A 24,783-nucleotide genomic window follows, 5' to 3' on the forward strand; every position below is an offset into this window, starting at 1 on the left:
CAGTGGGTTAACTGCCTTGCTCAGGGGCAGAACGACAGATTTTTACATTGTCAGCTTGGGGATTCGATCCAGCAACCTTTTGGTTACTGGCCCAATGCTCTAAGCACTAGGCTACTTGACATCACAACCAGCTGTAATTGGGAGTCCCATAGGGCGGCACACAATTGGCCCAGCGTCATCCGGGTTAGGGTTTGGCCGGGGTAGGCCGTCATTGTAAATAAGAATTTGTTCTTAACTGACTTGCCTAGTTAACTAAAAGTTAAATAAAATAAATAAAAATATATTGGGCATTTTCACTTTATTATAAGATGGTTATGACCGTGTCATAATGTGTTATTATGATAAGTGTCAAATAAGTGTTACCAAAACATTTAGGTAATAAGCAGTTAGCCTGCTCTTGTCATAACAAGCTCTCATTGCAAGGTTGCCATAAAGTGTTTTTTACATGACCTTTGACTGTTGTAAAACCCTGTAGTGAATCTACTCAATACATTTGCTGACACTGACATTTAGTGGTGACATTAAGAACTGCATGTTAAAGCATAGTTTGTGAACCTGAGAACAGTGCAGTTTTAGATTTACTTTGAGACAAAGTTCAATTCATTCAGCCCTCTTATTTATTTTTTTGCTTGTGGTGCTTCAGCATAAACACTTATGCATTCTTATCCACTGCCAAAAATAGGTACAACTTAAAAATGTGTCTAAGAAGGTAAACTGAACAAGTGTTTTGTATTTCATTTTGTATTTATAGAGGATATAAAATACATTCAGAAAGTATACATACCTATTGACTTCTTCCACATTTTGTTGTATTACAGGCTGAATTCAACATTTATTACATTGATTCATCACCCATCTAAGCTCAATACCCCATAACGACCAAGTGAAAACATGCTTTTTTAGAATTCTTTGCAAATGTTTTAAATGAAATACGGATATATCGAAATTAAATTCACACCCCTGAGTAAATACTTGTTAGAATCACCTTAGGCATCGATTACAGTTGTGAGTCCTTACGGGTAAGTCTCTAAGAGCTCCGCACACCTGGATTGTTCAATATTTCAAGCCGATTTAAGTCAAAACTATAACTAGGCCACTCAGGAACATTTAATGTCGTCTTGGTAAGCAACTCCACTGTATATTTGGCATTGTGTTTTAGGCTATGGTCCTGCTGAAAGGTGAATGTGTCTCCCAGTGTCTGTTGGAAAGCAGACTGAAGCAGGTTTTCCTCTAGGATTTTGTCTTAGCTTGGCTCTTGTACGCTCAGCCCTAATTTATGTGCTCTCTGACACCTGGAGTTGGAAGACAGCGGACAAAGCCGAACGACTAGTCAGCCCGTCAAAGGTCAAATATACAGTCGTGGCTAAACGTTTTGAGAATGACACAAATATTAATTTTCTGCTGCCTCAGTGTCTTTAGATATTTTTGTCAGATGTTACTATGGAATACTGAAGTATAATTACAAGCATTTCATAAGTGTCAAAGGCTTTTATTGACAATTACATGAAGTTAATGCAAAGAGTCAATATTTGCAGTGTTGACACTTATTTTTCAAGACCTCTGCAATCCGCCCTGGCATGCTGTCAATTAACTTCTGGGCCACATCCTGACTGATGGCAGCCCATTCTTGCATAATCAATACTTGGAGTTTTTCAGAATTTGTGGGTTTTTGTTTGTCCACCCGCGTCTTGAGGATTGACCACAAGTTCTCAATTGGATAAAGGTCTGGGGAGTTTTCTGGCCATGGACCCAACATATCAATGTCTTATTCCCCGAGCCACTTAATTATCACTTTTGCCTTATGGCAAGGTGCTTCATCATGCTGGAAAAGGCATTGTACATCACCAAACTGTTCCTGGATGTTTGGGAGAAGTTGCTCTCGGAGGATGTGTTGGTACCATTCTTTATTAATGGCTGTGTTCTTAGGCAAAATTGTGAGTGAGCCCACTCCCTTGGCTGAGAAGCAACCCAACACATGAATGGTCTCAGGATGCTTTACTGTTGGCATGACACAGGACTGATGGTAGCGCTCACCTTGTCTTCTGCGGACAAGCTTTTTTCCGGATGCCCCAAACAATCGGAAAGGGGATTCATCAGAGAAAATGACTTTACCCCAGTCCTCAGCAGTCCAATCCCTGTACCTTTTGCAGAATATCAGTCTGTCCCTGATGTTTTTCCTGGAGAGAAGTGGCTTCTTTCCTGCCCTTCTTGACACCAGACCATCCTCCAAAAGTCTTCGCCTCACTGTGCATGCAGATGCACTCACACCTGCCTGCTGCCATTCCTGAGCAAGCTCTGTACTGGTGGTGCCCCGATCCCGCAGCTGAATCAACTTTAAGAGACGGTCCTGGCGCTTGCTGGACTTTCTTGGGCGACCTGAAGCCTTCTTCACAACAATTGAACCGCTCTCTTTGAAGTTCTTGATAATCCGATAAATGGTTGATTTAGGTGCAATCTTACTGGCAGCAATATCCTTGCCTATGATGCCCTTTTTGTGCAAAGCAATGATGATGGCACGTGTTTCCTTGCAGGTAACCATGGCTGACAGAGGAAGAATAATGATTCCAAGCACCATCCTCATTTTGAAGCTTTCAGTCTGTTATTTGAACTCAATCAGCATGACAGAGTGATCTCCAGCCTTGTCAACACTTACACCTGTGTTAACGAGAGAATCACTGACATGATGTCAGCTGGTCCTTTTGTGGCAGGGCTGAAATGCAGTGGAAATGTTTTTGGGGGATTCAGTTCATTTGCATGGCAAAGAGGGACTTTGCAATTCATTGCAATTCATCTGATCACTTTTCATAACATTCTGGAGTATATGCAAATTGCCATCATACAAACTGAAGTAGCAGACTTTGTGAAAACTAATATTCGTGTCATTCTCAAAACTTTTGTCCACGACTATATATACACAGGTCAAATATATTACTGCCCACTACAATCTATTCCATTTCTTTTTATCTTGAAAAACTCCCTAGTCCTTGCCGATGACAAGCATACCCATAAGATGATGCAGCCACCACCATGATTGAAAATATGAAGAGTGGTACTCAGTAATGTGTTGTTTTGGATTTTCCCCAAACACTTATTCAGGACATAGAGTTAATTACTTTGCAGTTTTAGTTTAGTTTCCTATTGTAAACAGGATGAATGTTTTGAAATAACTGTTTTCTGTACAGACTTCCTTCTTTTCACTTTGTCATTTAGGTTAGTATTCTGGAGTAACAATGTTGATTCATCCTCAGTTTCTTCCTATCACAGCCATTAAACTTTAACTGTTTTAAAGTCACCATTTCTTGAGCGGTTTCCTTCCTCTCCCTTCCTCTCTGGCAACTGTGCACTCATGACTCCATTCTCCATTTTATGCACACCAAAATTACAATCTGCTTCTCTGAATTGCCTTGTGAAAGCCTAACACTAAGATCATTTTTGATAATTTAGCTAGTCATGTTGGCAATAGAATGGCCAATGACCTTTACCTCAGTGGGCGTGACCACCACGGACAGGATGACCCCATCGTCCTCCTCCACGGCATCTGTCGAGGGGACGAACACAGGCTCTGAGGGGAACAAACCCTTCTGGTACCACACCTTGAGACAGAGAGAGAGCAGAGAGCAGGGATGCATACTGGTGAGGACTTAAAAAGGTAAATATGGAAAAACACCAAAAAACGTTGTAAAGTGCAAGAAAAAATGTTGCCTATTTTCAGAGAATAACAAGTACATGATACGCATTTCATTAATCTCAATACTCCTAACTTTCCGAACCACAATCAACAAAGAAAATGGTATCCTGGGGTAGGTGGGAGTTGGGCTCTTTGGTCTGTGTTCAGAGTTTATCATGACATGTAACGATAATCTCAGTTTCTAGCAGTGCAGAAATGTGACGATCTGAATTGTTGGAAAGGTGGAATCCTATGACGGTGCCACGTTGAAAGTCACTGAGCTCTTCAGCAAGACCATTCTACTGCCAATGTTTGTCTAAGGAGATTGCATGGCTCTGTGCTCGATTTTATACACCTGTCAGGAATGGGTGTGGCTGCAATAGCCAAATCCACTCATTTGAAGGGGTGTCCACATTTGTATGTATAGTGTACTAATACCATCACATTTCCTGCAGTACATATGGATACCTGTGAGGAATTCAAAGCAATCATGAAGATAGCAATAAAGATGGTTGGGGGTTTCCACAGAGTGTAGTTTGAAATGTGAGGTCCAGGACCAAGGCAGGGGTTAAGTGAGTTGTATTATGAGAAACTAATGGTATGTTGTTTTTTGTACAAGTCTGTTTATTTTCAGAGAGACTAAACACTGCCCTGAGGTTGAATTAATGTTGGTGTTGTTGGCCACTCTTAAACCTTATGCACACATGGCCCTGTAATCTCAATAAGCCAGAAAGCATAGAAGTCCTGATCTAGGACCACCTGTCCATATAAATCTTATCCATTATGATATGAAAGGCAAAACTGATTCTAGATCTACGCTCCTACTCTAAGACATTTCTGAATACAGGCCCTGGAATTACCTGGTCTAAACCGCACAGCCTTCAGACATACAGTTGAAGTCGGAAGTTTACATACACTTAGGTTGGAGTCATTAAAACTCGTTTTTCAAATGGCACCGCCATTTCGAATGTCAGACTTCCAAACTTCTCATGCACCAACAAATCATTCACCCAGTTTGGACTCCGCACTTGGAATTCTCCAGGCATGAAGTAAACAAATCTTGCATGCAACAACACAACCAAGCACTTCCTCCAGTCTCCCATGACGGCCAACCACAATCACCAATTAGCTCTAGGCAATGCTGTGGCTCCTTGTACATGACCATTCCCCCTAACCCCACCAACTTTAGACTCAGGAGCAGTGAAAAACTTTCTCTGGAATTGATTTTATAAGTCTCCATTGATTTTGATGGCAGTCCACACTGGTAGGACTATATTATGATCAAATAGCCACAGGCAGCCTATTTGGCCACTGTTAAAAGTGTAATTTAAAGTGGGTACAGCCTGTGTTCACAGTAAACACACCCTGGAAGATGTACTTTTAACAAAGTTCAAGTTCGCGCTCAGCAGACCTGAAATTTGCTCAGTGCCCCCCAAGGGAGGGAACATTGCACATAAGAATACTGTTGTTACAAAACTCACCTTGACTTTCTTTCCCTCCAGGTCAATCTTGAGGAGTGAGTCTCCCACCAGGTGCCTGAAGCCACAGCCGTAGAAGTAGCGATAGGGCCGCGTGTTGAACTTGCTGTAGTTGATCTGGGGGAACTCCAGACCTCCATACTCATAAAGGTCCTCTCCATGGAGATCCTCAAACTGGCACTCCACCTGACCAGGACACAAAGAGACCAAACTTTAATGGCTGAACAAAAGTTGATAAGTGGAGTCACAATTCAACGGCTCAGACAGGAGACGTATGTGGCAGGGTCTACAGACAATCACGGATTACAAAGGGAAAACCAGCCACGTCACGGACACCGATGTCTTGCTCCTGGACAAGCTAAACACCTTCTTCGCCATCGACGCGGCCCCCTCCTGAGGACTGTGGGCTCTCATACTCTGTGGCCGACAGGAGTAAGACATTTAAGCGTGTTAACCCTCACAAGGCTGCTGTCCCAGACGGCATCCCGAGCCGCATCCTCAGAGTATTTGCAGTCCAGCTGGCTGGAGTGTTTAAGGACATATTCAATCTCTCCCTATCCCAGTCTGCTGTCCCCACTTGCTTCAAGATGTCCACCATTGTTCCTGTACCCAAGAAAGCAAAAGTAACTGAACTAAATGACTATCGCCAGGTAGCACTCACTTCTGTCATAATGAAGTGCTTTGAGATGCGAGTTAAGGATCATATCACCGGTACCTTACATAGTCACTATAACCATACCTACATGTACATACTACCTCAATAAGCCTGACTAACCGGTGTCTGTATATAGCCTTGCTACTCTTATTTTCAAATTTATTTTTACTGTTGTTTTATTTCTTTACTTACCTACACACACACACCTTTTTTCGCATTATTGGTTAGAGCCTGTAAGTAAGTATTTCACTGTAAGATCTACACCTGTTGTATTCGGCGCACGTGACAAATGAACTTTGATTTGATACCCTGGAACTTGCTTACCGCCTTAATAGATCTACAGACGATGCAATTGCAATTGCACTGCACACTGCCCTATCCCATCTGGACAAGAGGAAAAGCTTTATAAGAATGCAGTTCATTGACTATAGCTCAGCCTTCAACACCATAGTACCTTCCAAGCTCATCATTAAGCTCGGGGCACTGGGACTGAATCTAGCCCTGTGCAACTGGGTCCTGGACTTTCTGACGGGCCGCCCCCAGTTGGTGAAGGTAGGAAACAACACCTCCACTTCACTGATCCTCAACACAGGGGCCCCACAAGGGTGCGTGCTCACCCCCTCCTGTACTCCCTGTTCACCCATGACTGCATGGCCACACACACCTCCAACTCAATCATCAAGTTTGCAGACGACACAACAGTAGTATGCCGGATCCCCAACAATGACGAGATAGACTACAGGGAGGAAGTGAGGACCCTGGTGGAGTGGTGCCAGGAAAAATAACCTCTCCCTCAATCTCAACAAAATGAAGGAGCTGATCGTGGACTTCAGGAAAAAGCAGAGGGAGCACTCCCCTATCCACATTGACAGGACTGCAGTGTAGAAGTTGGAAAGCTTCAAGTTCCTCGGGGTACACATCACTGACGATCTGAAATGGTCCACCCACACAGACAGTGTGGTGAAGAAGGCACAACAGTGCCTCTTCAACCTCAGGAGGCTGAAGAAATATGGCTTGTCCCCTAAGACCCTAACAAACTTTTATAGATGCACAATTGAGAGCATCCTGTCGGGCTGCATCACTGCCTGGTACGGCAACTGCACTGCCCGCAACCGCAGGGCTCTCCAGAGGGTGGTGCGGTCTGCCCAATGCATCACCAGGGGCACACCTCTAGGACACCTACAGCATCCGATGTCACAGGAAGGCCAAAAAGATCATCAAGGACATCAACCACCCGAGCCATGTTCACCCCACCATCATCCAGAAGGTGAGGTCAGTACAGGTGCATCAAAGCTGGGACCAAGAGACTGAATAACAGCTTCTATCTCAAGGCCATCAGACAGAAATAGCCATCCCTAGCCGGCTACCATCTCAATCCCGCACCTTAGAGGCTGCTGCCCTATAGACAATGGTCACTTTAATAATGGACCTCTAGTCACTTTGATAATGTTTACATACTGCTTTACTCATTTCATATGAATATACTGTATTCTATTCTACTGTATGTTAGTCAATGCCACTCCAACATTGCACGTCCTAATATTTCATAATTCCATTATTTTACAATTAGATTTGTGTATTGTTGTGAATTGTTGGAGCTAGGAACACAAGCATTTGGCAATTACCGCAATAACATCTACTAAATATGTGTATGTGATGGTACCTGCCAAAATAAAGGAAAACACTTGATTAGGTTTGTAGGTCAAATACTGTATGTTATAGATGCATGTATATAGTACTTGGAATAAGTCCAAACACACAACTGTAACGTTGGGAACAACTATCATGTTGCAAAAAAACTGTTGTCAACAACCAGACTTGGCAGGGGTTAGGTTCCAGAGCATTTAGAAAGGTTGCACTACATTCACCACAGTACAATAACACGTGCACTAGAACTCTCCACAAACAATTATTTTGTTGTCAAACGTGAGAATGTCAAAAACATACAAAATAAAGAAAAGACATTGACAGTTAAGTACAGTAACACCACCCCACCCCTATCTTCCTCACACATGAACAAAAGGTGTTGAAAAAATCTAGATCACTTTGGTCAATTACACACAAGGTCCAACCGACATTTGACTTCCGCTTTTAACCCAACCCATTCAAAAGACACACATACAGTACATACTATCATGACTGTCCATGTGAATCCAAATAGGTCAGATCAGGCATGCAATGAATAACTTCAATCAGACCCCCTTTCACCCGTAGATGGGGAAGGAAAGAACTAGTTGGGATTAACAACTGACGTCCTGTTGTAAGTCATGGGAGAAGATTGTTTTGTGCTCTCCAAAATTCACAAAAGGAAATCTAACACGTTCAAAAGCAAATACTGAAATAATAGTTTGAATGTAGAACGTGTGGAATGGTCAGAGGTGAGCTAAATAACACTAATGTAATTTTATTTGTTATTTTGTGATGCCATTAAAAATGTTATAAAGGATATATTGTAACTTGGAAAGTGTACCTACTACATATATGAAGTTTCCATACTATGAGTTGTGCATGTAATATGAAAAACGATGAAAGTGTTTTTGTTAGGAGAGGGATGTGATTTGAGAAGCTATAAGAGATAATTGTTTTACATAACTTTTCACAGTGCGTAATCACCTCCCCAGAGTGAGGTCAGGGAGCGTGCCAGCCTGCCGGAACCACCCCTTTCGAGCAAAATATATAAATGGGTAAAGACAAACACAAAAGACCATAAAATCGTGAAGCGGCAGCTACAGGTTTAAAATGGTTTGAACTTTGAGTCTCAACACGAGGTGGAGACGATAAAATGACCTCCCAGACAATCACTGGTACGGCTGATTAGCTGTTCTAAGTAAAGTATCTTTGAAAGCGTATGAACCATCCTTTTACTTTGCTCAAACCATCGTAGTATGCTACTCTCATCACCACATTGGGGAACCATCGATACGGCTGGCATCTTCAAGAGTGAATGGAAGGAAAATCAACTCAGAAGTTTGATTCAGGACTACACGACAAGTCACCAGATACCGGACAACTACAAATAAGGACAATAGTAGAACACTTGTTGGAACCATGTTGGACAATCAGAGCCTTACAAGCGTGCCGCGAAAAGGCCCAATCCGCATTCGAAAGGCTGCCCTGTTCACCGAGAGATTGCCGGCAAACCCAGGCATTTCCTGTGAATACAGTCATGATTTCTTTCTCAAAGCGGGCGGCGGTTTGTGTGCAAAGTATATGGTTACTGTAGGTAAGAGTAATTTCTGAATGTACCAATGTTAAGTGTCTCTGTCCAACTCTTCTTCAACACCTTAATGATTACCCCCTTTTTTTAAATTTTCGCCTAAAATGACATACCCAAATCTAACTGCCTGTAGCTTAAGCCCTGAAGCAAGGATATGCATATTTTTGGTACCATTTGAAAGGAAACACTTTGAAGGTTATGGAAATGTGAAAGAAATGTAGTAGAATATAACACACTAAATCTGGTAAAAGATAATACAAAGAAAAAAAACAACCGTTCATCTTTGAAATTCAAAAGAAAGGCCTTAATATATTATTCCACCCCAGGTGCAATTTAGATTTTGGCCACGCGATGGCATCAGTGTATGTGCAACGTTTTAGACTGATCCAATGAACCATTGCATTTCTGTTCAAAATGTTGTGTCAAGACTGCCAAAATGTGCCTAATGTGTTGATGAATAACTCTTCAAGTTCAAAATGATGCACTCTCCTCAAACAATAGCATGGTATTATTTTACTGTAATAGCTACTGTAAATTGGACAGTGCAGTTAGATTAACAAGAATTTAAGCTTTCTGCCAATATCAGATATGTCTATGTCCTGGGAAATGTTCTGGTTACTTACAACCTCATGATAATCGCATTAGCGTACGTTAGCTCAACCGTCCTGTGGAAGGGACACTGATCACAAAGAAGTTGTAATACGCGTCAATGTTGTCATTCCGCTAGGGACCTGTTTTCAGCGTATTAACTGGTGCAGAGTGTGTATGTTTATCCTGTTTTGTGTAGAACTGAATCATCAGCATGGTTCGTATTTTTGCAGATGCAAGGAGGTTACGAATAATCAGAACAATGATATGATACAAAGTTATGATTAATAAGCTCACTGTTTATAGATGTGATAGGTAAAGGCCTTTAATAGTTTAATTTGGGAGAATTACCACTCTGGTGGTGCCCCAGATCCCAATGAGTTAATTGTTACATGATTAATTTAATCCGGTAACAATTAAACATAGTTAGTTAGTTAATTACATAAATAACAGACTTCAGATTAATGTTAAAGTCAAGTCATGACAATACACATATATACATATACAGGTTTTGGAGAGGTGCGGTGGGCTGCCATACTGCACACCCAGGGAGCTGTTGTTGTGGGGGGTTAAGTGCCTTGCTCAAGGTTACAACGACAGGCAATGGCATCTAGAATTTGATATCAGCAAGCCGCCGGATGCCAACTCACTTCCCGTCAGATTTTTCCCGTTGGACAAGGATTCGAACTGGGAATCCCCCGGTTGCTTGCTCGCCAGAATAGCCATATCTTTCTCACACACACAAAAGATCACAGTTTACAGAAACATGCATAGTTCTAACACACCTAACCTTTACTAACAATAACACATACAGCATAGATAACAGAAACATGCACATTTCCAGCATACCTTATCTTTGGCTGTTTTGAAAGAAGTGGCAGAGCTGGTGGGACGTGTGTTGAGGTTCACACCTGTTGGTGTGTCGTTAGTCACATTGAGAGGCAGAACAAAGCGCCGGGGAAAAGCTTTGTACATGGTGTTGTAGACCTGAGGAACAAATACAGTGCACGTGAACATCAAATCAAATCTTATTTGTCACGAGCCGAATACAACAGGTGTCAACCTTACTATGAAATGCTTACTTACAAGCCCTTAACCAACAATGCAATTTTAAGACAGTAAGAGCTGAGAAAATATTTAATAAATAAACTAAAGTTAAAAAAGTAACACAATAAAATAACGATAATGAGGCTATTACATTTACATAAGTATTCAGACCCTTTACTCAGTACTTTGTTGAAGCACCTATGGCAGCGATTACAGCCTCAAGTCTTCTTGGGTATAACGTTCAAGCTTGGCAGACCTGTGTCATGACGTTGGCCTGTGGGTAAGGTTAATGACCCCCCCATAAATACCCTTCTCCCTTCCCCTCTCTCTCTGACCCTACTGAAGGACTTGAATAGCCTGTGTTAAATATAGAGAGTCTGGGAACATCAAACAAATGGGGAAAAGGAACCATCTTTTGATAATAAAACCAGTTGGAAATATGCTTGATAATGTAATGAGTATGTATGTCAGTTCATTGTTATCTGAGACATTATGATTGATGACAGGACGACATAAACTGTACCTGAGAAAGTATACACCCTCTAGTTATCAGAGTCACATGGAATTGTTATGCAATTGAAATGTTTGATATTGAAATTGTTTGTTAGGAGATTAAAGGTAATTTTAGCTTCCAAATGAGAGAATTGGGTTTTCATAAGGAAAGGGCCCTGCCCGATCAGTGGCCAACCCTGTGAAGAGACATGGGGTTATAAACGATGAAACACCTCCTTTCCCCCTCTCCACTATATAAGTCTTTGACGAAAAGATAACCAGTGTGTTCCAGTACGGGAGGTCTGCAGCCTGCGTCAGAAGGACACACATGTTAACTAAACCATATCAAGGACAGAACTAAGCCAACCTCGGCGTGAGCTTTGATGGCGAATGGTATGAACTTTGAGTTTATTCACTACAGAAGTGATACTTCCTAGCCGTTGAGTTAGCCGCTGCTAACGTGGGCTAAGAAAGGACGGACGACGGATCCAGTCTAACAACCAGACGAAGATACCACCACGTATCCAATTTGCCACCATTGACATTCTTCCACTACAGGAAGATCTGGTGGCCAACCCGGCCAGCATCTATGACCAACCTACCGAAGCGCAGCTCAGAGTAAATATTTATTCCATTTTCCTTTTCCAAATGGGCAGTAATTTAGAATGCATAAGATAATGTATTTACGATAGCATAGCTGCTGTTTCTTTGTTCCTAAATCTTCCCGCCCTTTCATTCAAGCCAACCCCCTTTCCTTTGTGTAACCAGCCATGATACAGGCTCCGTTCACCAGGACGTTTTCTGTATGACATCATATGTATTCTGTGTATTTGTAATTCTGTGTGATTAGTTAGGTATTTAGTAAATAAATAATTAAACCCAATTTTGTATTGCTGATTCAACTTGTTAGCCAGGGTTCGTGAAGATAACCAAGAATTTACAACTTTCATTATGAGACTGGAAATAAGATAAGGGTTAATATTGACTGCTATCGATGTAAAATATTACTAAGTATTTTAAGAGTTTATTCGGAAGATAACAGCTCTATAAACGTTCTTCTGTGGTGCCCCGACTTTCTAGTTAATTACATTTACATGATTAGCTTAATCAGGTAATATTAATTACAGAGAAATAATTGTATAAGTTAGCATGTCATATCACTTAATCCGGCATAGCCAAAGACACGACACCTGTATTTGGGGAGTTTCTCCCATTCTTCTCTGCAGATCCTCTCAAGCTCTGTCAGGTTGGATGGAGAGAGTCGCTACAGAGCTAATTTCAGGTCTCTCTAGAGATGTTCGATGGGGTTCAAGTCCGGGCTCTGGCTGGGCCACTCAAGGACATTAAGAGACTTGTCCCGAAGCCACTCCTGCATTGACTTGGCTATGTGCTTAGGGTTGTTGTCCTGTTGGATGGTGAACCTTCACCACAGTCTGAGGACCTGCGTGCTCTGGAGCAGGTTTTAATCAAGGATCTCTCTGTACTTTGCTCCATTCATCTTTCACTCGATCCTGACTAGTCTCCAAGTCCTTGCCACTGGAACACATCCCCACAGCATGATGCTGCCATCACCATGCTTCACCATAGGGATGGTGACAGGTTTCCTCCAGATGTGACTTGGCATTCAAGACAAAAAGTTAAATCTTGGTCTCATCAGACCAGAGAATTTTGTTTCCTTTGGTCTGAGAGTCTTTAGGTGCCTATTGGCAAAATCCAAGCAGGCTGTCATGTGCATTTTACTGAGGAGTGGCTTCTGCCTTGCCACTCTAACATAAAGTAGATTGGTGGAGTGCTGCAGATATGTTTTTCCTACTGGAAGGTTCTCCCATCTCCACAGAGGAAATCTGGAGCTCTCACCATCGTGTTCTTGGTCACCTCCCTGACCAAGGCCCTTCTCCCCTGATTGCTCAGTTTGGCAGGGTGGCCAGCTCTAGGAAGAGTCTTGGTGGTTCCAAACTTCTTCAATTTAAGAATGATGGAGGTCACTGTGTTCTTCAATGCTGCAGACATTTTGTTATACCCTTTCCCAGATAGGTGCCTCGACACAATCCTGTCTTGGAGCACTATGGACAACTCCTTTGACCTCATGGCTTGGTTTTTGCTCTGACATGCACTGTCAACTTTGGGAACTTATATAGACAGGTGTGCGCCTTTCCAAATCATGTCCAATCAATTTCATTTACCACAAGTGGACTTCAGTCAAGTTGTAGAAACATCATGGATGATCAATGGAATGATCAGCTCAATTTCGAGTCTCGTAGCAAATGGTCTGAATTCTTATGTAAATAAGGTATTTTATTTTATTTGAATAAATTTTCAAAACTGTCAAAGAACCTGTTTTCACTTTGTCATTGTGGGGTACTGTCTGTAGATGGATGAGGAAATAATTGTATTTAATCTATTTTAGAATAAGCCTGTCACAAAATGTGGAAAACTTCAGGGGTCTGAATACTTTCCGAATGCACTGTATATGTTGGTAGGGGTAAAGTTACTATGCAATGATTCAGCAATTAAAGGGGGGGGGGTCAATGCAAGTAGTCCAGATAGCCATTTGATTAATTTATCAGCAGTCTTATGGCTTGAGGGTAGAAGGTGTTAATGAGCCTTTTGGACCTAGACTTGGTGACAGTTTATGACTTGGGTGGCTGAAGACTTTGACACCTTTTTGGGCGTTCCTCAGACACCGCCTAGTATAGAGGTCCTGGATGGCAGGAAGCTTGGCCCAAGTGATGTACTGAGCCTTATGCATGTAACGGCTGTCTTTGGAGAGAGTAGACCAAGGCGCAGCGTGGTTAGTACTCATCATGAATTTATTAAAGATAGAACACTTTAAACAAAAAAACAAGAAACCGACAGCCAAACAGTTCTGTCAGGTGCAAAACACTAAACCGAAATTAACTATCCACAAACCCCAAAGGAAAACAGGCTGCCTAAGTATGACTCCCAATCAGCGACAGCGATGTACAGCTGTTCCTGATTGAGAGCCATACCAGGCCAAAACAAAGAAATACAAAGCATAGAAAAACGGACATAGAATGCCCACCCAAATCACACCCTGACCAAACCTAAATAGAGACATAAAAAAGGCTCTCTCAGGTCAGGGCGTGACAATGCACTACCCTCTGGAGCACCTTATAGTCAGATGCCGAGCAGATGCCCTACCAGACGGTGATGCAAATGGTCTAGGGAACCCATGCCAAATCTTTTTATTCTCCTGAGGGGGATAGGCGTTGTCGTGCCCTGTTTAAGACTGTCTTGGTGTGTTTGGACCATGACAGTTTGTAGGTGATGTGGACACTAAGGAACTTGAAACTCTCGACCCACTCGGCCCTCCTTTTCCTGTAGTCCACGATCAGCTCCTTTGTCTTGTTCACATTGAGGGAGAAGTTGTTTTCCTGAAACTATACTGCCAGGTCTCTGACCTCCTTCCTATAGGCTGTCTCATCGTTGTTGGTGATCAGGCCTACCACCGTTGTCATCAACTACTTCATGATGGTGTTGGAGTCGTGCTCAGCCACGCAATTGTGGGAGAACAGGGAGTACAGGAAGGGACTAAGCACGCACCCCTGAGAGGCCCCTGTGTTGAGGATCAGCGTGGCATATGTGTTGTTGACTAACCTTACCACCTGGGAGCGACCATCAGGAAGTCCAGCATCCAGTTGCAGAGGGAGATGTTTTGTCCTAGAGTCTTTAGCTTAGTGATGAGCTTTGTGGTAAATGTGGTGTTGTAAGCTGAGCTGTAGTCAATGAACAGATTCTCACATTCAGCACCAGTCTAAAGTTTGGACACACCTACTCATTCCAGAATTTTTCTTTATCTTTACTATTTTCGATATTGTATAATAATGTTGAAGACATGAACTATGACGTAACACATAGAATCATGTAGTAATGAAAAAAGTGATTTATTTAAGTTTGAGATTTTTCAAAGTATCCACCATTTGCCTTCATGACAGCTTTGCACACTCTTGGTTTTCTCTCAACCAGCTTCACCTAGAATGCTTTTCCAACAGTCTTGGAGTTCCTACATATGCTGAGCACTTGTTGGCTTCTTTTCCTTCACCCTGTGGTCCAACTCATCCAAAACCATCACAATTGGGTTGAGGTCGGGTGATTGTGAAGGCCAGGTCATCTGATGCAGCACTCCATCACTCTCCTTCTTGGTCAAATAGGCCTTACACAGCCTGGAGGTGTGTTTTTTCATAGTTTTAATGTCTTCACTATTATTCTACAATGTAGAAAATTGTAAAAATAAAGAAAAACCCTTGAATGAGTAAATGTGTCCAAGCCTTTGACTGTAGGTGTTCCTTTTGTCCAATTGGGAAAGGGCAGTGTGGAGTGCAATTGAGATTGTGTCTTCTGTGGATCTGTTTGCATCTGTGGATCTGTTGGCAATTGTAGTGGGTCTAGGGATTCTGGGAAATTGGTGTTGACATGAGCCATGACCAGCCTTTCAAAGCACTTCATGGCTACAGTCTTGAGTCCTATGGGGTGCTAGTCATTTAAGCAGGTTACCTTGGCGTTCTTGGGCACAGGGACTATGGTGGTCTGCTAAAAGCATGTAGGTATTACAGACTTGGTCAGGGAGGGGTGGAAAATGTCAGTGAAGACACTTGCCAGTTGGTCCGTGCATGCTCCGAGTACACATCCTGGTAATCCATCTGGCCCCTCGGCCTTGTGAATGTTGACCTGTTTAAAGATCTTACTCATATCAGCTATAGAGAGCGTGATCACACAGTGATCCGGAACAGCTGGTGCTCTAATATATGCTTCAGTTAATGCTTGCCTCGAAGGGAGCATAAAAGGCATTTAGCTAATCTGGTAGGCTCACGTCACTCGGCAGCTCACTTTGTAGTCCGTAATAGTTCGCAAGTCCTGCCTTATCCGACGAGCATAGTGTCGTAGGATTCAATAATATTCCTGCATTGAAGTTTTGCCTGTTTGATGGGTCGTCTGAGGGTATAGCGGGATTTCTTATATGCCTACGGATGAATGTCCCACTCCTTGAAAGCGGCAGCTCTAGCAGCATCCCAATGTCACAGCATAAATTGTATTTGGTATTTTATTAGGATCCCCATTAGCTGTTGCAAAAGATGCAGCTACTATTCCAGGGGTCCACACAAAACATGAAACATGACATCATACACACCATTAATAGACAAGAATAGATCAAAGACAAAACGATATCAATTTTAAAAAAGGCACACGTAGCCTACAAATCAATTCACACAAACTATCTAGGTAAAATAGGGGAGAGGCATTGTGCCGTGAGGTGTTGCTTTATTCGTTTTTTAAACCAGTTATATTCATTTGAGCAATATGAGATAGAAAGGAGTTCCATTTAATAATGGTCTATATAGTACTGTACGCTTTCTTGAATTTGTTCAGGATTTGGGGACTGTGAAAAGACCCCTGTTGGTATGTCTGGCTGGGTTAGTGTGTTTGTCAGAGCGGTGTTTCTTATAAAAAGAAGAAGTGATGAAGTCAGTCTCTCCTCAACTCTTAGCCAAGAGAGACTGGCATGCATATTATTTATATCAGCCCTCTGATTACAACAAAGAGCAAGACGTGCCAATCTGTTCTGAGCCAGCTGCAGCTTAAATAGGTCTTTCCTTGAAGTACTAAACCACACGACTGGACAATAATCAAGATAAAACAAAACTAGTGCCTGCAGGACTTGCTTTTTGGAGTGTGGTGTCAAAAAAGCAGAGCATATCTTAATTACAGACAGACCTCTCCCCATCTTTACAACTATTGAATCTACAGTTGAAGTCAGAAATGTACATAAACTGAGTTGTATTTAGCTAAAGTGTTTCACGATTCCTGACATTTAATCCTAGTAACAATTCCCTGTTTTAGGTCAGTTAGGATCACCACTTTATTTTATGATTGTGAAATGTCAGAATAACAGTAGAGAGAATGATTTATTTCAGCTTTTATTTATTTCATCACATTCCCAGTGGGTCAAAAGTTTACATACACTCAATTAGTATTTGGTAGCATTGCCTTTAAATTGTTTAACTTAGGTCAAATGTTTTGGGGAGTCTTCCACAAGCGTCCCACAATAATTTGGATGAATTTTGGCACATTCCACCTGACAGAACTGGTGTAACTGAGTCAGGGTTGCAGGCCTCCTTGCTCGCACACACTTTTTCAGTTCTGCCCACACATTTTCTATGGGATTGAGGTCAGGACTTTGTGATGGCCACTCCAATACCTTGACTTTGTTGTCCTTGAGCCATTTTGCCACAACTTTGGAAGTATGTCGGGGTCATTGTCCATTTGGAAGACCCATTTGCGACCAAGCTTTAACTTCCTGACTGATGTCTTGAGATGTTGCTTGAATATATCCACATAATTTTGCTTCCTCATGATGCCATCTATTTTGTGAAGTGCACCAGTCCCTCCTGCAGCAAAGCACCCCCACAACATGATGCTGCCACCACCCTGCTTCACGGTTGGGATGGTGTTCTTCAGCTTGCAAACATCCCCCTTTTTCCTCCAAACATAACAATGGTCATTATGGCCAAACAGTTCTATTTTTGTTTCGTCAGACCAGAGGACATTTCTCCAAAAAGTACGATCTTTGTCCCCATGTACAGTTGCAAAACGTAGTCTGGATTTTTATGGCGGTTTTGGAGCAGTGGCTTCTTCCTTGCTGAGCAGCCTTTCAGGGTATGTCGATATTGGACTCGTTTTTCTGTGGATATAGATACTTTTGTACCTGTTTCCTCCAGCATCTTCACAAGGTCCTTTGCTGTTGTTCTGGGATTGATTTGCACTTTTCGCATCAAAGAACATTCAGCTCTAGGAGACAGAACGCGTCTCCTTCCTGAGCGGTGTGACGGCTGTGTGGTCCCATGGTGTTTATACTTGCATACTGTTGTTCGTACAGATGAACGTGGTACCTTCAGGTGTTTGTAAAATGCTCCCAAGGATGAACCAGACTTGTGGAGCTCTACAATTTATTTTCTGAGGTCTTGGCTGATTTCTTTTGATTTTCCCATGATGTCAAGCAAAGAGGCACTGAGTTTGAAGGTAGGCCTTGAAATACATCCACATGTACACCTCCAATTGACTCAAATGATGTCTTTTAGGCTATCAGAAGCTTCTAAAGCCATGACATAATTTTCTGGAATTGTCCAAGCTGTTTAAAGGCACAGTCAACTTAGTGTATGTAAACTTCTGACCCACTGGAATTGTGATACAGTAAATTATGTTGACTGCGAAAATAATCTGTCTGTAAACAATTGTTAGAAAAATAACTTGTGTCATGCACAAAGTAGATGTCCTAACCAGCTTGCAAAAACTATAGTTTGTTAACAAGTAATTTGTGGAGTGGTTAAAAAACAAGTTTTAATGACTCCAACCTAAGTGTATGTAAACTTCCGACTTCTTCCACACTAACTTAACAAAATATGCAATGCTTTTCTTTCATTATTTGATTTTTATGCATGAGTGCGATGGCTCACTGTTCGTTATAGGCATTTCCTGCCTAAGTTTGCCCACTTTGCCAATGAAGTAATCATTAAAATGTAACATCTGCTTCCAACTCACACTCTCAAACACGTAGAGCCCCTGAACACAGCTCACTTTCCAGCCCACGTTCCAGCTCACACTCTCAAACACATAGATCCCCTGAACACAGCTCACTCTCCAGATCCTAATCACCTGAATTCTAATCACCTGTTCACACACCTGTATGTCATCATCACACACTCTTTAGTTCAGTTCTTTGCACCCCATCATTGTGAGGTATTGTTTGTTTTGTGACACACTTCTATTCGGAGCTCTGTTTTTGCATGTTTATCCATAATGTGATTTCATAAATGCATGAAGTGCCACATCTGGATGCTCCTTATTAATCACGTCAGAACAACAAATGATCTTTACCTCATCTACATCTCTTATACACTATTTTAGGCCCAACTTTTGGAACTTTGGCTTTCCTGGAAATAGACACTAAATTGCTACATTGTGACCACTGCATCCAATGGGTACGGATACAGCTTTAGAACAAAGTTCTACAGTATTAGTAAAAATGTGATCAATACATGTGGATCATCTTGTTCCTGCAGTGTTTGTTAACATCCTGGTAGGTTGATTAATAACCTAAACCAGATTACAGGCAATGGTTACAGTGAGAAGTTTCCTCTTGAGCGGACAGCTTGATGAAAACCAGTCAATATTCAGGTTCCCAAGAAAGTAGACCTCTCTGTTTACATCATTTACACTATCAAGCATTTCACACATATTATTTAGATACTGACTGTTAGCATTTGGTATAGCAACATATAGCAACACACCCCCAAAAAAGGCTTTAGATGTGCCAAGTGAACCTGCATCCATAAACAACACTTCAGTATCACTTGACTTAAGATCTTCTCTAAGCGTTACAGGGATTTGTCTCTGAATATATAAAGCAACACCTCCCCCTTAAGCATTCCTGTCTCTTTTTTAGATGTTATATCCTTGTATTGCTACTGCTACTACACAATATATATATATATATATTGGTCTTCCCATAGATTTTAAAGCAGAATTAATTCATAACTGTAACTCAGCCACTCAGGAACACCCACTGTCTTCTTGATAAGCAACTCCAGTGTAGATTTGGCCTTGTTTTAGGTTATTGTCCTGCTGAAAGGTGAATTCATCTCCCAGTGTCTGGTGGAAAGCACACTGAACCAGGTTTTCTTCTATTATTTTGACTGTACTTAGCGTCATTCCATGTATTTTTTATCCTGAAATACTTCCCAGTCCTCAACAATTACAAGCATACCCATTACATGATGCAGCCACCACTTACAAATATGGGAGTGGTACTCAGTAAAGTGTTGCATTGGATTTGCTCCACACATAACACTGTATTATTGCCAAAAAGTGAATTGCTTTGCCACATTTTTTGCTGTATTACTTTAGTACCTTGTCGCAAACAGGATGCATGTTTTGGAATATGTGTTATTCTTTACAGGCTTCCTTTTATTAAGTCTGTCAATTAGGTTAGTATTGTGGAGTAACTACAATGTTGTTCATCCCTCCTCAGTTTTCTTCTATCAAAGCCATTAAAGTCATCATTGGCCTCACATTGAAATCCCTGAGCAATTCTGTTCTTCTCCAGCAACTGAGTTAGGAAGGACGCCTGTATCTTTGTAGTGACTGGTTGTTTTGATACACCATCCAAAGTGTAATGATTAACTTCACTATGTTCAAAGGGATATTCAATGGCTGCTTTTTGATCTACTAATAGGTGCCCTTCTTTGCAAGATGTTGCAAAACCTCCCTGGTCTCTGTGTTAGAAATGCACTGCTCGACTTTGGGACTTACAGAGATGAGGTAGTCATTCAAAAATCATGTTAAACACTACTGTTGCACACTGAGATCATACATCTTATTATGTGACTTGTTAAGCAAATTTCTACTCCTGAACTTATTTAGGTTTGCCATAACAAAGGGGTTGAATACTTATTATTCCGACATTTCAGCTTTTCATTTTTTATTAATTTGTAAAAAATTTATAAAACATAATTCCACTTTGACATTATGAGGTATTGTGTGTAGGCCAGTGACAAAACATTTAAATGTAATCCATTTTAAATTCAGGCTGTAACACAACAACATGTGGAAAAGGCACTGTATTTCCATGCTGACCTGATCGAGAGCCTCCCCTGACTTGCGTAGGTTCTGGATGAGGTAGTTGTTAAGGGCCACTCCATTGTCAGAGCAACACATGTCCAGCATCAGGAAGCCATCCTCTTCATAAGCGTTGATCTGGTGGAACACTGACAGCGCCTTGGTGTGGAACTTTACAGAGTTGGTCTAGAGAAGACAGAAGAGAGAGGGACAAACAGCTAGTGAAGTAAAAGTTACTTCACTGAGTTGATCTATAGGAGATAAGAGCGTGGGATAAATATTATATAAAATTAACAGATAATTTACTGGTCATTAAGCAATATAGTAAGTAGCTTAGTTACTAGCTGTATCAGTGGGGAACATGACTGCTATAAGTTCTACTTTTCTGATAGATTAAACAAATTATGATACAGTATCATCAACTCAGCAAAAAAGAAACGTCCTCTCACTGTCTACTGCATATATTTCAGCTAACTTAACATGTGTAAATATTTGTATGAACATAACAACATTCAACAACTGAGACATGAACTGGGCTCTTCGCTGGCCATGGCAGAACACTGACATTCCTGTCTTGCAGGAAATCATGCACAGAACGAGCATTATGGCTGGTGGCATTGTCATGCTGGAGGGTCATGTCAGGATGAGCCTGCAGGAAGGGTACCACATGAGGGAGGAGGATGTCTTCTCTGTAACGCACAGCATTGAGAGTGCCTGCAATGACAACAAGCTAAGTCCGATGATGCTGTGACACACCCCCCCAGACCATGACGGACCATCCACCTCCAAATCGATCCCGCTCCAGAGTACAGACCTCGGTGTAACGCTCATTCCTTCTACGATAAACGTGAATCCAACCATCACCCCTGGTGAGACAAAACCATGACTTGTCAGTGAAAAGCACTTTTGCCAGTCCTGTCTGGTCCAGCGACAGTGGGTTTGTGCCCATAGGCGACATTGTTGCCGGTGACGTCTGGTGAGGTCCTGCTGCAAGCCTGACCTGCAAGCCCTCAGTCCAGTCTCTCTCAGCCTATTGCGGACAGTCTGAACACTGATGGAGGGATTGTGCGTTCCTGGTGTAACTCTGGCAGTTGTTGCCATCCTATACCTGTCCTGTAGGGGTGATGTTCGGGTGTACCGATCCAGTGCAGGTGTTGTTACATGCCACTGCGAGGACAATCAGCTGTCCGTCCTGTCTCCCTGTAGTGCTGTCTTAGGCGTCTCACAGTACGGACATTGCAATTTATTTCCTTGGCCACATCTGCAGTCCTCAGGCCTCCTTGCAGCATGCCTAAGGCACGTTCACGCAGATGAGCAGGGCATCTTTCTTTTGGTGTTTTTCAGAGTCAGTAGAAAGGCCTCTTTTAGTGTCCTAAGTTTTCGTAACATTGACCTTAACTTCTATGGGCTACGTGGGACGCTAGCGTCCACCTGCAGGACACAGCCAGTGAAATATCAGGGCGGCAAATTCAAAAACAACAAAATGTCATAATTCAACTTTCTCAAACATACAACTATTTTACACCATTTTAAAGATACACTTCTCCTTGATGTAACCACATTGTCCGATTTCAAAAAGGCTTTACAGCGAAAGCAAAACATTAGATTATGTTAGGAGAGTACATAGACAAAAATAATCATACAGCCATTTTCCAAGCCAGGACATGTGTCAATAAAACCCAAAACACAGCTAAATGAAGCACTAACCTTTGACGATCTTCATCAGATGACACTCCTAGGACATTATGTTACACAATACATGTATGTTTTGTTCGATAAAGTTCATATTTATATCCAAAAACAGCATTTTACATTGGCGCGTGATGTTCAGAAAATGTATTCCCACCAAACCTCCGGCGAATGTGCACATCAATTTACAAAAATACTCATCATAAACGTTGAGAAAATATATAACAATTATTTAAAAATTATAGATAGAATACTCCTGTATGCAAGCACTGTGTCAGATTTTAAAATAGGTTTACGGAGAAAGCACATTTTTCAATATTCTGAGTACATAGCTCAGCCATCACGGTGAGCTATACAGACACCCGCCAAGTTCGGGGCAACCTAAACTCAGAATTAGTATTAGAAATATTCTCTTACCTTTGCTGATCTTCGTCAGAATGCACTCCTAGGACTGCTACTTCCACAAGAAATGTTGTTTTGGTTCAAAATACTCCATATTTATGTCCAAATACCTCCATTTTGTTAGTGCGTTCAGAGCACTATCCAAAGGCATAACGCGCGAGCGCGGTACCAGAGGCGAAAAGTCAAAATGTTCCATTACCATACTTAGAAGCATGTCAAACACTGTTTAAAATCAATTTTCATGGTATTTTTAACGTAAAATTGTGATAATATTCCAACTGGACAATAGCGTATTCATTCGAGGAGAAAAGGAAGGAGGGGTGCGCTCGCGGGATCGAGCATATCCAATCCCTTTGTTGCCAGGCAGACCACTCAGTAACTGAGATCCTACTATCTGCCCAGTGACAGGAGAATGCTCAAACCACTTTCTGAAGGCTTTTGACAGCCAATGGAAGCCTTAGGAAGTGCAACGTAACCCCACAGATACTGTAGTTCCGAAAGGGACTAGAAAGAAGAACTAGAATTCTCAGATCCTCCACTTCCTGGTTGACTTTTTCAAAGGTTTTTGCCTGCCATATGAGTTCTGTTATACTCACAGACACCATTCAAACAGTTTTAGAAATGTCAGAGTGTTTTCTATCCAAATCTACTAATAATATGCATATTCTAGTTTCTGGGCCAGAGTAGTAACCTGTTTATATTGGGTACGTTTTTCATCCGGCCATGAAAATACTGCCCCCTAGCCCAGACAGGTTAATTGCCTACTGTCTTCAAGCTGTTAGTGTCATAACGATCATTCCACAGGTGCATGTTCATTAATTGTTTATGGTTCATTGAACAAGCATGGGAAACAGTGTTTAAATCCTTTACAATGAAGACCTGTGAAGTTATTTGGATTTTTACGAATTATCTTTGAAAGACAGGTTCCTGAAAAAGGGGCGTTTCTTTTTTTGCTGAGTTTAGATAAGCACTTTTCGCAATTCAACAGCTCAGACACGAGACGTATGTGGCAGGGTCTACAGACAATCACGGACTACAAATAGAAAACCAGCCACTTCGCAGACACCGACATCTTGCTTCCTGACAAGCTAAACACCTACTTCGCTCGCTTTGAGAATAATGCAGTGCCACCGACGCAGCCCGCTACCAAGGACTGTGGGCTCTCCTTCGTCATGGCCGACGCGAGTAAGACATTTAAGCGTGTTAACCCTCGCAAGGGTCCTCAGAGCATGCACAGACCAGCTGGCTGGAATGTTTAAGGACATATTCAATCTCTCCCTATCCCCGTCTACTGTCCCCATATGCTTCAGATGTCCACCATTGTTCCTGTACCCAAGAAAGCAAAGGTAACAGAACTAAATGACTATCGCCAAGTAGCACTCACTTCTGCCATCATGAAGTGCTTTGAGAGACTAGTCAAGGACCATATCACCTCTACCTTACCTGACACCCTAGACCCACTTCAATTTGCTTACCGCCCCAATAGATCGACAGACGATGCAATCGCCATCGCGCTGCACACTGCCCTATTCCATCTGGAGAAGAGGAATACCTATGTAAGAACGCTGTTCATTGACTATCGCTCAGTATTCAACACCATAGTACCCTCTAAGCTTATCATTAAGCGGTCTGAACCCCGCCCCGTGCAACTGAGTCCTGGACTTCCTGATGGGCAGCCCCTGTGGTGGTGAAGGTAGGAAAAAACATTGATACTCAACACTGTTGCCCCACAAGGATGCGTGCCCAGCCCCTTCATGTACTCCCTGTCCACCCATGACTGCATGGCCACGCACGCCTCCAACTCAATCATCAAGTTCGCAGATAACACAACAGCAGTAGGCCTGATTACCAACAATGACGAGACAGCCTACAGGGAGGAGGTGAGGGCCCTGGGAGTGTGGTGCAATGAAAATAA

The 24,783-nt window shown here is 42.1% G+C and overlaps 1 protein-coding gene across 1 annotated transcript in view; it reads right to left on the reverse strand.

Moving 5' to 3' along the window:
* LOC115154950 (beta,beta-carotene 9',10'-oxygenase-like) overlaps positions 1–24,783 on the reverse strand; it is a 61,222-nt gene that overhangs the window by 4,347 nt on the left and 32,092 nt on the right. Inside the window, exons 7-10 of the mRNA XM_029701684.1 lie at positions 20,796–20,963; positions 10,455–10,592; positions 5,149–5,331; positions 3,483–3,593 (exon numbers count right to left, since the gene is read on the reverse strand). Of these exons, the coding sequence (XP_029557544.1) occupies positions 3,483–3,593; positions 5,149–5,331; positions 10,455–10,592; positions 20,796–20,963 (600 nt within the window). The remainder of the gene's footprint in view (positions 1–3,482; positions 3,594–5,148; positions 5,332–10,454; positions 10,593–20,795; positions 20,964–24,783) is intronic.

The sequence above is a fragment of the Salmo trutta genome, chromosome 19 (assembly GCF_901001165.1).
Source record: "Salmo trutta chromosome 19, fSalTru1.1, whole genome shotgun sequence".
Lineage (NCBI taxonomy): Eukaryota > Metazoa > Chordata > Actinopteri > Salmoniformes > Salmonidae > Salmo > Salmo trutta.